At 34.1% G+C, this 20,859-nt stretch overlaps 1 protein-coding gene across 1 annotated transcript in view; it reads right to left on the bottom strand.

Moving 5' to 3' along the window:
- Window positions 1–20,768, bottom strand: part of LOC107038756 (relaxin receptor 1) — a 21,615-nt gene extending 847 nt beyond the window's left edge. Inside the window, exons 1-18 of the mRNA XM_015258009.1 lie at window positions 20,553–20,768; window positions 20,082–20,201; window positions 18,274–18,339; window positions 15,629–15,728; window positions 14,356–14,427; window positions 12,714–12,785; window positions 12,450–12,593; window positions 12,309–12,377; window positions 10,198–10,269; window positions 9,661–9,732; window positions 8,154–8,225; window positions 7,833–7,904; window positions 7,440–7,511; window positions 7,309–7,379; window positions 6,219–6,380; window positions 4,750–5,049; window positions 3,421–3,550; window positions 3,153–3,343 (exon numbers count right to left, since the gene is read on the bottom strand). Of these exons, the coding sequence (XP_015113495.1) occupies window positions 3,153–3,343; window positions 3,421–3,550; window positions 4,750–5,049; window positions 6,219–6,380; window positions 7,309–7,379; window positions 7,440–7,511; window positions 7,833–7,904; window positions 8,154–8,225; window positions 9,661–9,732; window positions 10,198–10,269; window positions 12,309–12,377; window positions 12,450–12,593; window positions 12,714–12,785; window positions 14,356–14,427; window positions 15,629–15,728; window positions 18,274–18,339; window positions 20,082–20,201; window positions 20,553–20,640 (1,945 nt within the window). The 5' untranslated portion in view covers window positions 20,641–20,768. The remainder of the gene's footprint in view (window positions 1–3,152; window positions 3,344–3,420; window positions 3,551–4,749; window positions 5,050–6,218; window positions 6,381–7,308; window positions 7,380–7,439; window positions 7,512–7,832; window positions 7,905–8,153; window positions 8,226–9,660; window positions 9,733–10,197; window positions 10,270–12,308; window positions 12,378–12,449; window positions 12,594–12,713; window positions 12,786–14,355; window positions 14,428–15,628; window positions 15,729–18,273; window positions 18,340–20,081; window positions 20,202–20,552) is intronic.
- Window positions 20,769–20,859: the final 91 nt, after the last annotated feature.

Raw genomic sequence — 20,859 nt, 5'->3', positions numbered from 1 at the left:
ACACTTGGCCGAAAATCCATGTGATCCTATGCCTATATGAGGTATTCCACGTCAAATGAGTCAATCGCTGACCCTCACCCTCTTGGAAATTAATGGCGATTTTTTCTACGATCGGGGAGGTTGAAAAACTATCAAATTTTTGCAGATTTTTTCAGCAGCCCAGTTCGGAAATGTGATTTTTTTCACATTTTTCCGTTTTTTCCAATAACTCGAATTCTATTTGTCCGATTTTGATTTATTAAGCATCAAAATTTTCCATTTTTTACCGCCTATACGACTATTTTTAGTATTTTTTTTTTCAATTCCTAGATGCTCATAATAACAAATTTTCGAAAAAAAGTTGAAAAACTTGAATTTTGCAAATTACGTCACGGTTGATATTCAAAATTTTTTTTTCAGTAATTCTCATAATCAAAACAAGTATTTTGAGCTGTCATTCGAGTTGGGTACCCTTCTGGATCTATGGTATTTTTAATTTTTTCTTTTGGAAATTTCGCAGATTTGGTCAAAACACCACAAAACGACTGCGACTATGTATCGAAAAAATATATAATATATAGGTATACAATCAAATTTACTTCATACTGTCTATAATCAAAGTCAGTTAACGCCATTTTGAGGAGTTGTGACCAAATTTACGGAATTTTGAAATGAAAAAATTGAAAATAAAATACATCCAGGACAATGCCCAACTTGTATGATGGCTCAAAATACTTGTTTTGATTATAATAATTATTTTAAAAAAATGAAACAAATCATCCGTGACGTAATTTGCAAAATTCAAGTTTTTCAACTTTTTTATTCGAAAAGTCGTTATTATGCGCGTCTAGAGATCGAAAAAAAAAATTTCACTAAAAATATTTTTATAGGCAGTAAAAAATGAAAAATTTTGACGCTTAATAAATCAAAATCGGATGGATAGAACTCGAGTTATTGAAAAAAAACGGAAAAACGAAACAAAAATCATATCTCCGAACTGGGCTGCCGAAAAAATCTGAAAAAATTTGAGATATAGTTTTTCAACCTCCCCAATCGTAGAAAAAATCGCCATCAATTTCCAAGAGAGTGAAGGTCAGCGGTTGACTCATTTGGCGTGGAATACCTCATATTTACTGTGATGAACGGAGTGAAATGGAAACTATAGGTATATTTTCTCTAATGCCAGCAAAATCCACTCAACAATACTTTTAAGTTATTGAAAACAATACGCTTCCATAACTGGGCCTCATTTCTTGAAGCTTCCATGACTGGGTCACTGACGGCATATTATGTGTGTCAAAAACAAAATTCAAGTCAATCCATCAAAAATCCTGGTAAGGGGACTGAAGATTTTATACATGTGTAGCCACATGCCGTCATTGAAAAAACTTGAAACTTGATTTTTTTTTTATATATATATTCCGGCCCTTTCTGCCCTGAAACTTGATTTTTTCTCTTTTTTTTGAGTGCGTGCGAATAGACACTGCCTAAAGAATAAGTATCAAAGTCATCTGTATGACAGAGACAACCCCTGCAACTTTCAAATTTCACCGCGGGACTCCCCTTCAGACATCGGCAGAATCATAAATTTTAAATAAAGTTAAATTTTGATGAAGTGAATAGTTAATAGTACTCATCAATTTCATATTATCAAATTAATAACCAATTAAATATCTAAATTCCGAATTATTTTATCAATCACTAATGGAGTTCGGAGGATTGACGATTATTTCACGATTTCACCAATCACCGATTGCACTAATCCTGAATACAGGATCAAACCAACAATTCGTGATTTTAAATATGGTTGACCTAGGCAGCTAATATGAATTTAAATTTCTTTGAGACACCTCATGTAATAATTATGGGTGCTCAGGTAGATGTACGGTACCTCCCAGCCAACTCCCCCCTTCAAGAGGTTTATCATTTTTAGAATTATAAATTCGAAATTTCAGTTAAATTCAACAACGCAAGGTATGGCAATTTTTATAACTAGCTATGGATCCCGGCTTCGCTCGGGCAAAATAGAAAAAAATGAATATCGAGATTATGTTAAACGTGTTATTATTCTCGATTTTTTTAGAATACTCCAGAATTTTCTTCATTGCTTTGGAAAACCCTTGAATGGAAAATTTTAGAATTATTCAGAAAGTTTTAGAATTTTTGGGAAGTTTCTACGTTTCGATTTCAATTTATTATGCAACAGGGTAGAAATAAAAATGAAGGCTATAAAACTGGAGAATTTCTTCCAATTTTCTCGAAAACCCGAGAATATTCTCAGAAACTTGAGAATGTTCTGGATTTTTTCAGAAAATTCCAGAATTTTCTAGTAAAATCGGTGAATTTTTTCGGATTTTCTATAAATTTTCTCGAAAATTTGAAATTTTTTCCGAAAACTCGAGAATATTCTCAGAAACTTGAGAATGTTCTGGATTTTTTCAGAAAATTCCAGAATTTTCTAGTAAAATCGCTGAATTTTTTCGAATTTTCTATAAATTTTCTCGAAAATTTGAAATTTTTTCCGAAAACTCGAGAATATTCTAGATTTCTCTAGAAAGTTCTAGAATTTTCCAGCAAATTCTCGAATTTTAGGGTGGGAGGTTCAAGAGCTTTTGCTCTACCAGGTGTGCGTCGACTATGCTCATCGTTATAAAACTGGAAATTTTTTTAGAATATTCTAGAAAATTCCAGAAAAATCTGTGAATTTTCTCGAAAATTCGAAAAAAATTTAAAAAACTCGAGAATATCCTAGATTTTTCTAGAAAGTTCCGGACCTCTCCAGAAAGTTCCCAAAAGTTCTAGAATTTTCTAGAAGTTTCCACGTTGTATACTGAACTATGCAACGCAGCGCAATAAATTATAGCCTAAAGCCATCTGGGGACCCTAAGCTATTTAACAGTGAAACCGCATCAAAATCCATTCAGTGGTTTTAGCGTGAATCACCAACAAAGAATCGGCAACAGATTTATGATATTTAAGAAGATAAGCCATATCAGCGAAAAGCCAAAATAAAATAAATTTTTTTGTTCACCCTCGATCGCCGATTGCAAGTGATTTCAATTGAAATCGATGAAATCCCAGGATTTCACAGAATTCAACTGATTTCATACGATTTCAGTCCCGATTGACACAGTGATTTCACAAATGAATGACCCCTCCTTGTTAATACTTACGAGGAACCGGATATTTCAAGAATGCGAGAATTTTGAGAGCAATGATTGGTGCCCAACAAGCTGCATCTGTCAAAACGATGAAGAAAAAGCGTAGTGCAAACTCAGAATCCCCGACGAACAACGGGGTGTTGTGTCGAGTGCGCCAAATGCTGGCGAACATGCCGGCATACACGTATCCAATCGTTACTAATCTGCTCAAAAATAATTTCATCAGAATTCCATTAAAAATTAGTGAAATAATTAAAACTTTGAGATGTTATTGTGTTACCCGACGAGATTGACGCCCAGGAATATGAACGCCGAGTACTCCCATCCAATGAGAAAGGGATCGTCAATGTGAAGGGGGAAACACATGCCGTTGAGACCATAGAAACGGGTACTGCTACGCCAGTGAATTGCTTTCAAAAAAATTTTTGATTCACAAACAGTATTAACTTTTCAATGTGTTTTTTAATTCGACTACATTTGGAGCAGCTGAAAACATAGTTGCAACAACATCGATGTCGAAATTCAAATTTTGCCACGCACGAAAAAATTTAATAGAAAAACCTATCGAATTCGTTAGAAAATTCTATTGAATTTCTATTAAACTTTCTATTAGTTTTTGGCTGATTCTATATTGACATGTTCAATAGAAAACATTCAATCGAAAAAGTCAACAGAATTCGATTTTTCTATATAACTTATTCTTTTCATATATTTTTTATAGAATTTGTTCGACTCAAATTTTCTAAGTTTTTTTCATTCTATTTTTCTTTTCTTCTCATCAAGAAAATCAAACGAAAGAAATTAGAAAATTTGAGCCGAGGAAATTCTATAGAAAATATCTCAATAGAATAAGTTATATAGAAAAATTGAATTCTGTTGACTTTTTCTACTGAATATTTTCTGTTGATTATTTTTCCAACCCAAATATCGGGCAATATAATTGGTCCATTCGACATCACGTGGTACAAGCTACAGGGTTTTCAACTGATCATTTTTTGATAATTTTCTCTGGTAGTTGCTATATAAAAAACAAAACATCATGCAGTCGAATTAACCCCTCGTCAAACTGACAGACTGAATTCAATTGTGTCGTTGTGTTAACTATACAATTCTCGTTTCTCAATTGTGAGTTTCGTCTCATGGTCCAATTATATTGCCCGACATTTGGATTGGAAAAATAATCCCCCGAATACCACACGAGCTTCAAAATTAATCGGGCATTTTCCTCAAGGTTCCTTGCATACAAACGAAGTCGTCAAGTTTGCCAGGGAGTGCTTCGCACTCGTGATTTTTTGATCTGAAAAACTTGACTCCTTCGTTTGTTTGCAACGAACCTATCGGAAAATACCCGATAATTTTGAAGCTCTTGTGGTATTACAAGTGAACATTTCAATAGAATCGGCCAAAAACTAAACGCTTCCGATAGCGTAAAAGACGACTTCTTAAACGTGATTTACGTTTAGGTTTTTCTGTGTGGACGCCTGAAAATTCTGAAAAAATTAGAATTTCTAGTTCAATCCTTTTATTAAGCGTTGGCGTTGTCGGTTTTTTTCTCGGGAAATTTGATTAGCTAGTCCAATGAATCAGTCAATATGTCAATTTATATTACCTGGTATAAGCGCGAGAACAATGCCACTCATCCATATAAAGATCATCGAGAACCCAGCAGTTTGTGGTGTCAAAGACCTCTGCTGTCCCTTCAATGGTGCAGCAATCAGAATGAATCTCTCAATCGACATGAACGAAAGAATCAAAACCGATACTTCAGACGAAGTCATTGCGAGTATTCCTAAGAGAGTGCAGCCCCAGGAGGACATCCACGCGCTTGCTTGTTGATTGTACGTGTCTCGAAATTGTACATCAACGAGACCAATGATGAAGAGATAAATGCCCATGAGCATATCCGAAACTGGAATGATTCAATCGAATCATAATATAATATTGATTACATAATATAATATTGATTAAAGAAATTTCAGAATTTTGCAGTCATTGAATTTCTACGAAACATTTTTGTAGAAAAAACTATCGAATTCGCTAGATAATGCTTTTGAAATTTTCAATAGAAATAGTATATTTCGTAACGAGTGCAAAAAACTCGCTTTCGGCTCGTGATATAATCCCACGAGCTAAAGAACATTTTTTCACGAGTTACGAACAATATTTTTCATCACAATGTGGCGGAAATTGGATTTTTAGGCACGCGGAGCGTGCCGAAACGTTCACTTTTCGTCACAGCGTGATGAAAATATTCTATACACTGAAAGAAAATTTTTCTAATATTATTTACTTGAGAGAAGTAAATTATTTTCAGTGGTTTAAATCTCAGAATGCTTGCGGTTCACGGAACTCGAATAAATTCTCATTTATCACTATCGTTGCGCATGATATCATGAATATATTACATATCGAAATCTTGCAAATGCATAACAAAAAAATCATGAAAACAATAAACACTTGAAGATTGACGGTTCTTCTACGCGACTTGAGTGAGTTCATTTACGACAAAATCATACTTGAGTACAAGGATATTTTAAAGCATGAGACCTTTCTCGGGTCACGTGAGTTGAGATGCCTGGGAGAATTAAACAATTGAAGAAAAATTACTTGTCTCAAGAAAATATGTTTCAGATATTAGAATTGTTTTTTCTCAGTGTAGAAAATTTTTATTCATTTTTATTCATTTTTATTCATTCATTCATAAATTCATTTTTTATTATTTAATTCTTTTTTATTTTTCTATTTTGTTATTTTTCATTTATTTTTTTATTCATTTTTGTTGCATTTTTTGCAACGAGAAAATTCTATGGAAAATATCTCAACAGCATCAGTTGTATAGAAAAATCGAATTCTATAAAGTTTTCTATAGGATATTTTCTGTTAGAGATTTCAATAGAATCGGAAAAAAAATCACACAAAATTCTATAGAAATCCAATAGAATTGTCTATTGTTTGCGAATTTACTAGGTTTTTCTATTAAATTTCTTCGTGCGTGCACAATTGTGAATCCCTAATAAATAACTGGGGATAAATTCCGGAAAATCCAAACTTTTGTTTCTGCGTAGATATTTCGCAAACCTGCGAGATTCCTGATGACAATACTCAAAACACGATTTTCATCTTTAGCGGTGAAACGCCCCCACAGGACAAGGGCATTGCCCAGACACGTGACTGATGATATACCCCAGACCGCAACCTTCAGGAGAGGTTTTCCGAGGAGGTGTGATAATGAAGAAACACCTGAAATGAAGAATTTCGATGGAGGCATGTTTTATTTATCTCTTTGAAATGAATATTTTCCAGTACTACACTGGTGCACACTATAAGTAAAAAGTTGAAATTTCGGTGAAACTTGTGTTCTATTTAGGGGAAAGAAATCATTAAACTTCAAGTTCTAGTGAAAGTCTAAATCTTGGATCTGCAGGAAGATGAGAATTCCCAATCACTCATTTGAATTTTCTATCAAAATATAAATATTTAGCACTAAACAACGCAGAGTTTCCAATTAATTTGAAATCCAAACTTGTTTTTATCCGAATTTCTATGAATAGAATAGAATAGAATTTATTTCATTGGTACTACAATTACTGTTTTACACCTGTGATTTTTATTATTTCTATTTTTTTTCGATTAGATTAAAGTTGCGGATGGTCGGGCTAGCCTCCCTTGTGCCACCGAACTCAATTTTGAGTTATTGTAGCTCCGCCTGAGTTAAGGTTCGGATTAAATTTCCAGCCCGGCTTTTACAGCCAGTCTTAATAAATCCGAGACCTCCATGTTCGCGATTTGATCGGTTGTGGCGAATGCTGTCCCCCAACAACGTAATCTCGTCACGGCTAATTATTTCTATTAATTTAGAACGAGGGGCTACTACCTTTATAATTGAGTGACACCATGATTTCGAAATGAAATCGATTTCGGGTGGTTTCAGCGGTGATTTCAGTGATTTCGGATAAAATGATTTCGAGCGTCGCGGGACGTGATTTCATAATTTCGAACGATTCCATTAATTCGAAATCAGTAATTTCAGAAGAATAAATTATAATTAAAATTACTAATTTGCGGATTATAGTGAAGGGATAATTATCCCTTCACTATAATCCGCTGTTTAAATAACCTCTATAATTAATAATTTCGCTAGTTAAATATAATCTTCCAAATGCCTTACCATCGCTTGCTGGACGACAATTTTGAACATTCGGCGCGTAAGTATTGCAGTAATGAAATTTCTTGAAATACCTGAATATTTTTAATGAATTAATCCATATATTCTGTCCCATTTTTCATAAATTTACTTACACGAACTCTAGATTTTTGAACGGCAAAAGAGCATGTTTCCCGGAATTTTCCATGTCAACTTCCTCGAGACCCCTAAAAATGCGGTGTAAATTCCATTTATTATCATGTTTTCGACGCACACGGAGAGAAATTTTCTAGAAAAATTCTAGTACGAGTACTGGAAAAAATTACAGTCCACCGGATGTGAAAAATTCTAGTGCTGTTAACGTAAACTTTCTTGGTATTTTTGGTAAACTTTCTGAGGATTTCTGTGAAATTTTCACAGAAATACGGGGAAAAAATCACGTTTTCCCCAATAAAATTTCTAGTGCCGACCCTTTTCGCGTGCTAGCACTAGAATTTTTGTAAAAAATTTCTCTCCGTGCAGATTATACTTCAAGCATTAATACGTACAGCGAACGAAGATTGATTAGCCCATCGAATATCGATATTTGTAGATTTTTAATGGGGTTGTATCCAATCATACTGCAAAACGAATATCTCCTGTCATATCAACTTCACACATATTTGTAGGATAACGATAGCGCATTTATTGTGTGAAGTAGAGCATCTGCGTCGAGTGTACACAAAATGTTGAGTACTAATCTGTACTGTTGATTACGATGTAAGCACGAATTCGGGCTTTGACACACGATGTGCCACGCGTGATGGTTTTTCCCTTAATTAGCATCATTACACGATTTCCAGTTATCCTACTTCATTATTAATACTCACAGTTGTGTCAAGTTCACGAGGGGCTTCAGCAGATGATCCGGAATTAGAGATATTTCATTGTCCGCTAGATTCCTGGTGATTGGGAACCATTTCGATAATATTTTTCAAAGACTCACGTATGAGAAAATTAAATAGAAAAACTTAGCGAATTCGCTAGAAAATTCTATTGGGGTTCTCTATCGTTGGAATTCTATTAAAATTCTAGAAAACCCCAATAGAATTTTCTAGCGAATTCTAGAAATTCTAGAATTCACGAATTCCAATAGAATTTCTATTGGAATTCTATTAAAATTCTACAGAATTCTCGTGAAAATTCTATTTGTTTTTTGCGCTAATTCTATTAGATATTCTATAGGGAGAAGTCAATAGATTGGATTTTTCTGTTTAAATGTTTCTCTTGACATTTTTTCTATTAAAATTGTTGAGCACGGATTTTCCAAGTTTTTCCGCTGTATTTTGTTCTGTTTTGCATTACAGGATCCGAGTGGAAAAAACTTAGAAAATTTATGCTCAAGTATTCTTATAGAAAAAATCCCAAGAAAATATTCATATAGAAAAATCGAAGTCTATTGACTTTTTCCATCAAAAATCTAATAGAAATAGCGCGAAAAACAAATAAAATTTTACCGAGAATTCTCTAGAATTTTAATGGAACCCCAATAGAGCTTCTAGAGAATTTCAATACAATTTCCTAGCGAATTCGCAAAGTTTTTCTACTTAATTTTTTCATACGTGCGACGATTTTTCTAAACATATTACGTATGAAAAATTTCAAGAGAAAAATGTGCGACATGGGTCTGTTGAAATTCTACTGAAAATCCTATTGTAAAACAATTCTCTATGAAATAAAAAATAGAAATATTTTTCTCATAGACATCTGATTGTGCCCTACGGTCATTCATTTGACATTTCTGACTTGGCTTTTTTTCATTTCTTTGAATTTTTCAAAAATTTCTACTGTTCAGTAAGTGTCAAACAAAACTTTTCTTTGACGCAGTTCTTTACAAAATCATTTGTTTTTGTTTTTTAAGGAGATTTTGCAAGTTTTTTTCAAAACGGTCACATGGTTATTCGTCTGAGCTTTCATTTCTGTTTTCCAAAATCGAATGAAAACTATTTTTTATTTTTTTTGTCAAGTGTAGAATAATCATTTTAATTCACAACAGGGACCACCAATATGTTGTTCTTACTCCTGCTTTCCCTAGAAATATGCTATCGGAAAAAAATCTATTGATTTTTTTTTTATCACAGAAATTCTGGGGTAGGAATCCAATGAAATGGGAAAATTCAAGTTGAGGAATTGTTATGGAAATAATTTGAACAAAATAACTTATCAGGAATAATTAATTTTTTGCCATTTTTTAAAATAAAAACTTGTAGGAAACGTTCGGAATTTGAAAAAAAAATGGAATAAAATTCAGACTTCCCAATATAATTTTGACAACATTGCGCAAGGATTCTCTTAAATTTTTTCATGCCTGGGCGATTGAATGATAGAATCTCTTACAATTCTGTGAGGCCACGAAGATTTCTGAATGCATTAGGATCGATGGTGATTAATCCATTTCCTTCCATAGTGCTGCGAAAGAAAGATTTCTTTAAAGATAGACCTAATATAATCGTTATTAATGCAAAAAGATATATAAAATTTAGATAATTCAGGAAACTATCTCTCTGAATTTTGAATTCATTGAAAATTCAATTGAATGTAGTGTTTAATTTTAACAATGAGTTTGAGATTTCTAGGGGTCATTGATATGTCAATGACCGTCTAATACGGAAAACCCAATTTTCTCGAGCTTTCAAGCTGAATAAGAGATTCCATGAACAATTTGATCTAAAAATGAGTAAAAATTCACAACATTGAGAAGTCAAATGCATTTATTGCTTGAATTTCTAGAAATTTCTAACGGTGTATATACAAATAAAAAATCAGATGAATGTCACACACCCTTGCTCACTCTATTCATTTGGTTGCGTAAACAATAATCGCTTCTGCCATGTAACATCGTCACGAATGATAACAAATAGTTATGCTACTCACAGTGATCGTAGAGAAGGCATCCCAGCTAGAAACTCACCGCTGATTACTCTTATTTTGTTATAATCCAGTTGCCTGGAAATAATGATGCTTTATTCACCTTACACGGACAAAATACGAGAATTTTTCCCCATAAATCCAGAGAAAAATTACTGCGCGGTAAACTCAGAGAGAAAAGAATATTTTATGATACAAGTGAAAAAAAGTACTTTTTGATTTGGAAGTACTTTGTTCACTTGTATCATAAAATAACTACTTATAAATAGTACAAAAATAATTACTTTTTCAAAATAACTACTTATAGTTTGTACTTTTTGATTAGGAAGTACTTTTTTTCACTTGCATCATTAAAAAACTTTCACTTTACATTCAAAAAGTACTTTTACTTTTTAAAAAAGTATTTTGAAAAAAACTACTTTTTAACGGACTTTTTTCACTTGTATCATTAAAAAAGTACTTCCTAATCAAAAAGTATTTTTTTAATTAGGAAATACTTTTTTAACTTGAATTGTAATATACTATTCTCAAACAAGTCTAGTTTGAAACAAATCGAAGAATCGCAGATAAAAAATTAAATCGAAAAAATAAAATCTAGTACCGACCATTTGAAGACTGTTCTGAAATGGAAAATTTTTGTCGTAAAATAGTATATTTCGTAACGAGTGCAAACAAGTGTTTTTTGGCGAGTCGGAGGTTTATATCACGAGCCGAAGGCGAGTGATATAATCCCACGAGCTAAAAAACATTTTTTCACGAGTTACGAACAATATTTTTCATCACAATGTGGCGGAAATTGGACTTTTAGGCACACGGAGCGTGCCGAAAAGTTCACGTTTCGTCACAGCGGGATGAAATGGTATATTTCGTTACGAGTGCGGAAAAGTGTTTTTTAGCTCGTGGGAGGTTTATACCACGAGCCGAAGGCGAGTGATATAATCCCACGAGCCAAAAAACACTTTTCCCATGAGTATCGAACGATATTTTTCATCACAATGTGACGGAAATTGGACTTTTAGCCACGCGAAGCGTGCCGAAAAGTTCACTTTTTGTCACAGCGTGATAAAAAAACATTTTCATCACGCTGTGACAAAAAGTGAACCTTTCGGCACGCTCCGCGTGCCTAAAAGTCCAATTTCCGCCACATTGTGATGAAAAATATTGTTCGTAACTCGTGAAAAAATGTTTTTTAGCTCGTGGGATTATATCACTCGCCTTCGGCTCGTGATATAAACCTCCCACTCGCCAAAAAACACTTTTTTGCACTCGTTACGAAATATACTATTTTATTCGTTTCCAAGAACTTGTACTCTCTGCGCAAGCGAGAAATGTCATTTCTAGTACTACTTCTCCGATATTCGATAGTCCCATACATATTTCGCTTCCGCAGAGAAGCGATTTTTTAAATGAAATACTAACGATGATATGATAATAATGTGGTAACTTAGGAAGAAAATATTTCGTGATAAACATCATTTTATAAGATGTATTTTCATTCTGCAAGGGTGTCAATGATCCGCCTCTTGAGCTAAATAATTTGTTATTACACACTGTATATTATAGTAACAGTCAACTAAATGTCTCCGTAAATACCGGGCTGAAGGCTTCGGTCGACGGCCATCAGTCGCCAGCGGCAAATTACGTTAAATATATAATATAAATATTTTGTTGCTGTTGAAAGCAGAGCGCTTATTCATGTTTGAAACTCTCAAATTCAAATCAAACAATTCAGTAGCGAAGTGGTAAAATGGGACAAGTTAATTTTCACTACTGACCCGTTCTCAATGAATATCTCGGAATCTGAGGGAGATAACAAAATTGCTGTTATAACCTTTTTTGTAGAGCCGATTGAGTGCTACAACAAGTGTGATTACGAAAATTTCGCTATCTCCCTTAGATTCGGAAATATTCCGCAAAACCTCAAGTGGGAGATAAGTCAAATTAAACCGTTTTATCACTTTGCTACTGATTTTTTTAAAATAATTTTTAAATGACGTGTTGTTGGTCCAAACAAGACTTGTTTGAAAACTCGTTTACTTTTCTCTCAGTGTATAGTAAAGTGGGCTCGATCTCCCAAATAATAATTTCTTATTAGAAATATTGAAACAGAATCTCACAATTCTCTCAACGCCGGGAGCTCCGGAAACTTTAGAGTCTTCTCTGTCAGAGAATTATTCCGCAAGTTTCTGTAATATATAAAAACAGATTCCATTTTGCAAAAGGATTATTATGCTAGTGAATGAAGAGGACTGACTCACATGAGCTCGAGTGATCGACTGCCCGCGAAGTCTGAAAAATCAGCTTTATTGATGGAATTACCATCTGCCACGAGGGTCTCAAGGGAGGATAACCCTCGGAAATGTCCAGGTCGAATTTCCTTGATTGAGTTATTGGTGAGAAACCTAAAGGCGTGAGTGATCATCACGGAAGAAAATTTCTTAATTCTAATCCATCAATGCATTGATCGCGACGAGACGTAAATGAATACATGTATAAATAATGAGCTCAGATGAGGTACTCACAACCAATACAGGCTCGAGAGTTCCGAAAAAGCCCCTTCTTTCAAATATTCAATTCCATTAGATATCAGATATCTGTTAAAAAAGAATACATTTGTTTCTTATCAAGCCGAAGTACGAGAAACTTGTAGTACGAGAAACTTCAACAGAAATATTTATCGATTTCGCTAGAAAATTCAATTTAATTTTCATTGAATTATCTCTTAGTTTTTTCCCGGTTTTATTAAAAAATTTCGCAATTTATCCGCGCGGCTTATGCAACAGAAATGCTTAATAGAAAATATTTTATAGGGAAAATCAGTAAAATTCAATTTTTCTGTGCAATTTATTCTGAAGAGATATTTTCCATGTAAATTTTCAAGTTTTTTGTATGACAAGAACAGTTTTCCATGGGTGCTAGAATATAATTCGATCTTCAACGTATGAAAAGTCTCACTCCAACAACCCACGACTTTTAAAACTCATAGTAGTCTCCCCTTAATGAGAAAATGATAAAAATGGAGTGAAAAAAACTTCATGTCTCATTAGAAAAAGTTTTAGGAAAAGATGAAATTCTACTTATTCTCTCCTAAAATAGTTTCTCTTTTGAATTGGACATTTTTTATAAAAGAAGCCTCCAATAAAACAACCGAATTCTTCAATAAAATAGGTAAAAAACTAGTACAATTTTCAATTGAAATTCAATTGAAAATATTGTATAGAAAAAATCAATAGAATTCAGTTTCTCTATACAACTTATTCTGAAGAGATATTTTCTACATAAATTCCTCGCTTCAAATTTTATAATTTTTTTTTGTTCGTTTAATGAGAAAAAATGGAAATGGAATGCAAAAAACGTGAGAAATTCATCTCTCAATACCAACAGTTGTACAAAAGATGAAATTCTCTCATTTTCTCATTTTCTTCATAAGATGATTCCTATTGGTATTTTTCAAAATTATCGGATATTTTCCGATAGCTTCGTTGCCCAGGAACGATTGTATCAAATTTTGCAGGTTTAAAATTCCGAGTGCGAAGCACGAGGGATTTTTCTGCAAAATTTGACACACTCGTTCCTAGGCAGGGAAGCTTGAGGAAAATATCCGATTAATTCTGAAGCACGAGTGATATTTGAGACGGATTATTTTTCCACTCGAATTCCGGCTAAGCAGAGTGCAGTGAACAGCATCCGGATACATTTACACAGCCATACATTTACAACCCAGTTTTTGTTTATCTGTCACACAGAATATTAAACGTGAAATGCGTTGAAAGATGAGAAACATTTGAAAAGCTACTAGCGAATTTCCGTCGGAATTTTTTTAGAAATTTCCGAAGTAAAACTGCTTGACAGCCTCAAATACTGCGCTCTGATTGGCTGAAATCCGAGTGAGAAAAATAATCAATAAAAGTTCAATCGAATTGTCTATTGAATTAACTAGATTTTTCTATGAAAATGTTTAGTGCGTGAACAATAGTAATTATAGTAATAATAGCAATTGCAAAGTAGAAGACATGCCTTCTGGGGTAGTTGAAACTAGATACATAAATTTCTATAATTCTAGACTAACAAAAATAGCACAGTTTATTCAAGTCGAAGAAGCAACGCATTTTTCCTCAGAAAATTATTGGGTAATTTGTAGTCAATCAAACTACAGCTACTTACAATGATCGAATTTCTGTGTATCTCTGGAGGGCATCTGCATGTACTCCGTTGAAATTGTTATGCGACAGATTCCTTTTGAAACAGAACAAAGCCCTTCCTCAATACAAGAACTTACGTTTTTGTTGAAGATATCCTTGCAAAAATTTTTGAGGCAAAAAAAAGTTTTACAATTGTTTTGAAACTCCGTGCAGAGCATATTTGATTTGATCATCGGAGAAACAAAAAATAGAATATTTATGATGTTGTTCCATGTTTTCGACTAATTCAGGATGTAGATCATGGGATAGTTGGAAAATCAGTAAACCACACACAGCAAATACGAATGTCTGAATTTCACACACCTTTTGTAGACATTTTTTAGAAACTAAAAAACATCTGAATAAAATGAAACACGCACGAAAAAATTTAATAGAAAAACTTATCAAATTTGTTAGAAACTTCTATTGAATTTCTATTAAACTTTCTATTAGTTTTTGGCTGATTCTATTGACATGTTCAATAGAAAACATTCAATAGAAAAAGTCAACAGAATTCGATTTTTCTATATAACTTATTCTTTTCATATATTTTCTATAGAATTTGCTCGACTCAAATTTTCTAAGTTTTTTTCATTTCATTTTTATTTTCTTCCTATCAAGAAAATCAAACGAAAAAACTTCTCAATAGAATAAGAGAGATATTTTCTAAGAGTTATATAGAAGAATTGAATTCTATGGACTTTTTTTACTGAATATTTTCTATTGTTATTTTCTAACATTTCAATGGAATCGGCCAAAAACGAATAGAACAGGTCAATAGAAATTCAATAAAATTTTCCAACGAATTCGATAGGTTTTTGTATTAAATTTTTTCGTCCGTGGTGTCGTTGAACCGCGATTTGATGAAATTTGCTAATGACCTCAAATCACAAATGAATTTTTGACTTTGAAAAATTATCAATTCTCTGCCCTAGGGGTCTGTTTTGCCCTCCCCTCCCCTACATATAACCAGCAGCTTCGGCTTTTTGTGCTGATACCATTGCTGTTGCTGTTGCGACTGTTTCGTCAATGTAATTATGTTTTTATCTTCTTGTGACTCATTACTAATATTATTGTGATTTTCATTTTTTTACGGTGACAACCTACTAGAACTGTCGACAGCCTGATGAAGTGTGAATTACATGACGATTCGATAATGATTTAGTGTGGTTTATTGATTTTCCAACTATCCCATGATCCACATCCTGAAAAAACAGAATGTTTCTGATGGTAGAAAATGATTTAATTCATCTTACACTGATGTCACGTTGGGAGATAAATCCTGAGGTATAGCGGAGAGACCTTCACACGTGACTCTGCATTTATTACACTGACAGCCCCGAGTAGTAGGACAATCTAAAGACTCGAAACCCAGAGTAATTAATGAGAAACTATGGTAGGTATTGCCTGAAATCTACACTGAGAGAAAAACGACAGAGTTCTCGAACAAAGTCTTACTTGTGCCACCCACACGGAAAAATTTATATTTTGAAATGGAAAAAGATTCGAGAAACTCCTTACATTCCCTCGAATTTTCTGGAAACTCCTTGAATTCTCTCGAATTTTCTAGAAACTTCCTGAATTTCCTCGAAATTTCTAGAAACTCCTCGAATTTTTTCGAAATTTCAAGAAACTTCCCAAATTACCTCGAAATGTCTAGAATTTTCTAGAATTGCGATAGATGGCGCTGCACATAAGGACCGTTTCCCAAAATGACCCCCCCATTTTAGATCCGACCAATTAGCCCCTCATGTATAGATATTCCAAATTTTTATTTTTTTCCTCATTGAAGTAGTTTTGAAGAAAATTGCGAGCTAATAAAAAACATTTGCTAGTTAGTACTTTTTTTAAAATAAATTTTTGAAAAATCACCCCTGAAAAAAAAGGCGTTATCCCCCCTATTTCATCATTTCCAAAAAATTTTATCACCAATCGGTAGCAAATTGTTTGAAGATTTTTGCGAGTCAAGAAAAAATCGTCCATGCACTCCTATTATTGTGTAGGAGTATGTATAGAACATTGGGGTCTAGGAGTCCCCCCTGCTTCGAAACCATCTTTAGAGGTCCTAGCACGCCATTTCTCGACCCGCTCTTTCGTTTGAGCCCAAAAACACATTCATATCTTGTCTGACATCTTTGCTACAAACTCGGGGCTTCAACTCAGGCTTTCAATTGAAGGACTGAGTTGAAAACCCGAGTTTGTAGTAAAGATGTCAGACAAGATATGAATGTTTTTTTGGGCTCAAACGAAAGAGCGGGTCGAGAAATGGCGTGCTAGGACCTCTAAAGATGGTTTTGAACCAGGGGAGACTCCTAGANAGGACAATGGGGTCTAGGAGTATGTATAGAACATTGGGGTCTAGGAGTCCCCCCTGCTTCGAAACCATCTTTAGAGGTCCTAGCACGCCATTTCTCGACCCGCTCTTTCGTTTGAGCCCAAAAACACATTCATATCTTGTCTGACATCTTTGCTACAAACTCGGGTCTTCAACTCAGGCTTTCAATTGAAGGGGGATAACGCCTTTTTTTCCAGGGGTGATTTTTCAAAAATTTATTTTAAAAAAAGCTCGCAATTTGTTTCAAAACTACTTCAATGAGGAAAAAAATGAAAATTTGGAATATCTATACATGAGGGGCTAATCGATCGGATCTCCCATATTGAAACCATAGACGTATCCAGGTCAAAAATATCAGAATTTGGGCGAACATATATTTTATATATATTTTTTACATATTCGTTATAAATTTGAAAAATATATAGAATTGACCAATGTTGTATATTTTTTAAATATATTTTTTGGTGGGGGCAAACATAAAGCGTGCGCCGATATTGAAAATTTTTATTGCAAAAATAGATTTAGTCTTTTCAAAAAAAATGTATTCTTTGTGAAAGCATCGTTATTCAATGCTCCTATACGTATTTTGCTCCCGGCAAATGCTTGTTTTACATGAAACGAGAGATAGTTTGTCGTTTCGGCCATTCAATAATTACAGACAAAAAATGAATTCTTAAATGAAATAATAATAATGATATCACAGTAATCTTGTAACTTAGGGACAAAATATTTCTTGATAAACTTTCCTCTGTAAAAGATATTTTTATCCTGAAAAGGCACCGTCTTGTATGAATGATCCCGTTCTCGAGCCAAATATTCCGTTGTTGTTGAAAGCAGAGCAATTACTCATGTTTGAGACTTTCAAATTCGAACCAAACAATTATTTTTAACTTCCCGGCAGGGAAGTTATTGTAATGGCCCCAAAAATCAAAAATCGATTTTTCATCAAATCTCCATGTTTCAAGGTCTTTTCGATGTTCCTAGACAATTTTAAACAACATGTCTGTCTGTGTGTGTGCGTGTGTGTTACTAGATATGTATGTGGTCAAAATTTTGGTTAACGATTTCTCGTGAACGAATTGTCCGATTTGACTTTTTTTTTTCAATCGATAGGTTTTCATTCAACTTAGAGCGCATTAGATTTTGGCTGATATCTGTTTAGTGGTTTTTGAGTTTCCCCGGAAAGGAAATTTCAAAATGACAAAAAAGCAACGAACACTTTCTTAATCTCATGAAAATCACATATAGAACGATTATAATGAAGACAAGGGTTTCTCATGAACAAATAAACATTGTATTGAGAGTTGAAAAGGATTCTTTTAGTCAAAATGGGAGGAATAATAATATCGGGAAGTTGTTGGTGCGACCCGTCCGACGGGTCAGACCCACATGAATACATCCGCTACCAACCCACCCGCAATGGGAGCGAGCGCAGCGAGCGACCAACAGCCCAATCCACTAGTTTTAGTAATTTTCAGCTAACGCATTTGTGGGCCCGAACAAGACTTGGTTGAGAACTTTTTTGTTTTTCTCTGAGTGTAGTCTATTATTGAGTGCAAGTACTACCGCAAGTGAAGGGGGGTGTCTCCGGACGTTGCTTGAGAAACCATTCCCAATTTCCACTGTCGTCAACTAAATCCACAGAGTTTCAGAGATAAAGTGCTGTATTGGGATAGCGAAGTGATGGAACAGGATACATCAACTCAGCTTCAGAGGGAATTTTTGTTTTATTCACAACGAAAAGGTTACTGAGCGAAACCAAACATAGGATTCATAGGTTTCTATAGGATTTTTTCAATAGCCCCGATAATATAAATTTTATAGTTTATTTTTTATTGGTTGTTCAATTTCAGCATTAACCCATTGCATAGGGTAGTATCTAGAGAAAAAAATTACTTTTGCCAAGGAACCATTTTCTTGCGAGAATAGGCATGACAAAATTCAATAGAAAACCTAGCGAATTCGCTATGAAATTGTATTGGAATTCTGTAGGAATTCTACGGGGTTCCTATAGGATTTCTATTGGAATTCTATTTAAAAATTCTATTTGTTGTTTGCGCTGATTCTATTGGGTATTTAATAAGAAAAAGTCAATAGATTTCGAATTTCAGTTTGAATTTTTCTATTAGAATTATTGGGCACAAATTTTCTAAGTTTTTTCCACTCGCATTCTGTAATGCAAAACAAAATCAATCAATAATTATCATAGAAAAAATCTCACGAGAAAACTTCGAACAGAAACTCAAAGTATGTTGACTGTTTCCTGTATCAAATATGCAATAGAATCAGCGCAGAAATCAAGTAGAATTCCTGAAAGTAGAATTTTTAAATAGAAATCCTGTAGAAACTCCATAGAATTCCAATAGAATTTCACTAGAATTTTCTGACGAATTCGCTAGGATTTCTATTGAATTTTTTCATGCGTAAATTAATTTTTTAGGAGCGTATTTCTCCAAGCTCGGCACTCCCAGGTGGTGATTCGCACGTCCTGCTCCAAATATTACAATTATTTTGAATTATGAGATGATTATACTACATACAACCTTGAACGAACACCCTTGATTATTTTTCAATTTTGTCAAGCTTGAGATTTTCTAACGTAAAATAATTTGGAATCATTCTAAATTTTAATAATTGTCAATGGAGTTCATGGCAAAAATAATCTTTTTCCTCGGTGCACGGTACTGAAATCCAGAACCCGGGGTTCTTAAAATAAGAACCGTGGGGGGCATTCAAATATCGCATCGCGCAATTGAGGAAGGGAAGAAGTTCTGTAATTTGTAACTAGTCTGCGATTTGTGACGAGGGGGTCGCCTAAGTCGTGATGTCACACTATAAGTAATGAAGATAATTTCAGGAGACAAACAACAAAATCCAGTGGAAAATACTTGAAAAATTTATGCTCAATAATTCTAATAGAAAAAATCTCAAGAGGAAAATTCAAACTGAAATTCAAAATATATTGACTTTGTCTATCAAATATGCAATACAATCAGCGCAAAAAACGAATAGAATTTTCAAATAGAATTCAAATAAAAATCCTACAGCAACTCCACAGAATTCCTATAGAATTTTCTAGCGAATTTGTTAGGTTTTCTATAGAATTTTTGTGTGTGAGGAAATGAAGAAATCCAACACTCGTTAAAATGCGACGCGAAAAACAGTGAAATTTCTAATCCAAATCGCTACAAAAGGAACATAATTCCCGACCAACTTGCACTAGAATTCTCATAGAGTTCCAATGAAAAATCAATGGGATTTCCCAATGAGAGCTCAAGAATTTTCCACCGAATTTCTTATTCCTATCGTCTTCCCAGCGTTATTTAATATTTCTTCAAATGTAATTTATCCGATTGGAATTTGAAATGACTCACAACAATGTGTGTAACTCTCGTCATCAGCCTGTGGACAATCGTTATGACCATTGCACCAGCTACGCTGTGGCATACATATCGTGCTGTTCTCGCAGAGGAACGTTCCCACGGGACACTTGTCTGCAATACAAACGCACTCTCATTTCGCTTTCCACCGCAAATGCATCGGTTTCGGGTTTTCAAATGCACCGAATAATTTTATTCCTCATTGTATTCCTCACACTCCGCTGCATCGCTAATTTGGGTACATTACAGAAGACACGTGGATGTTTTCCACATCAATTGACAGTTCATTTAATTCTTCAGCTTCAATTCATTGCTGAAGCAACAAAAATAAGGGGGCGGACAGTTGACTTTTCGAAGTCAAGTGGTTCTTAATGCATTTATATTCGTGAATTACCGTAACTTGGGAATGAAATTTCAAAAAATAAATTCGAGTCATGGATTCGCGGGCAATTAGACGTTACTCACCTTGATTGAAGTAATACATAATTATCGCGAGACCGACAACTGAAGCGATGAGAGTAACTCCGGTAATAGCGATTCTTTTGCCCCTCATATCGAAAACTTAAATTATGAAGAATAATAAAATGTGAAAATTGAAGACTGAAATTTCCCTTCAACGATTTTTTCCCGGAATGACGATAATTCTTCACGCATTCGATTATTCCCCCCCGAACAATGGAACTTCACTTATGGGAGATTGAAGCTGAAGCTGCAATTGCACCAATGACACTAGTTGCATTACCAATATTCAGTAGATGCATTCGGTATCTTC

Source organism: Diachasma alloeum, unplaced genomic scaffold (assembly GCF_001412515.2).
Source record: "Diachasma alloeum isolate Michigan unplaced genomic scaffold, Dall2.0 Dall_scaffold_00288, whole genome shotgun sequence".
Lineage (NCBI taxonomy): Eukaryota > Metazoa > Arthropoda > Insecta > Hymenoptera > Braconidae > Diachasma > Diachasma alloeum.
This window is presented reverse-complemented; position numbering and strand designations above follow the sequence as displayed.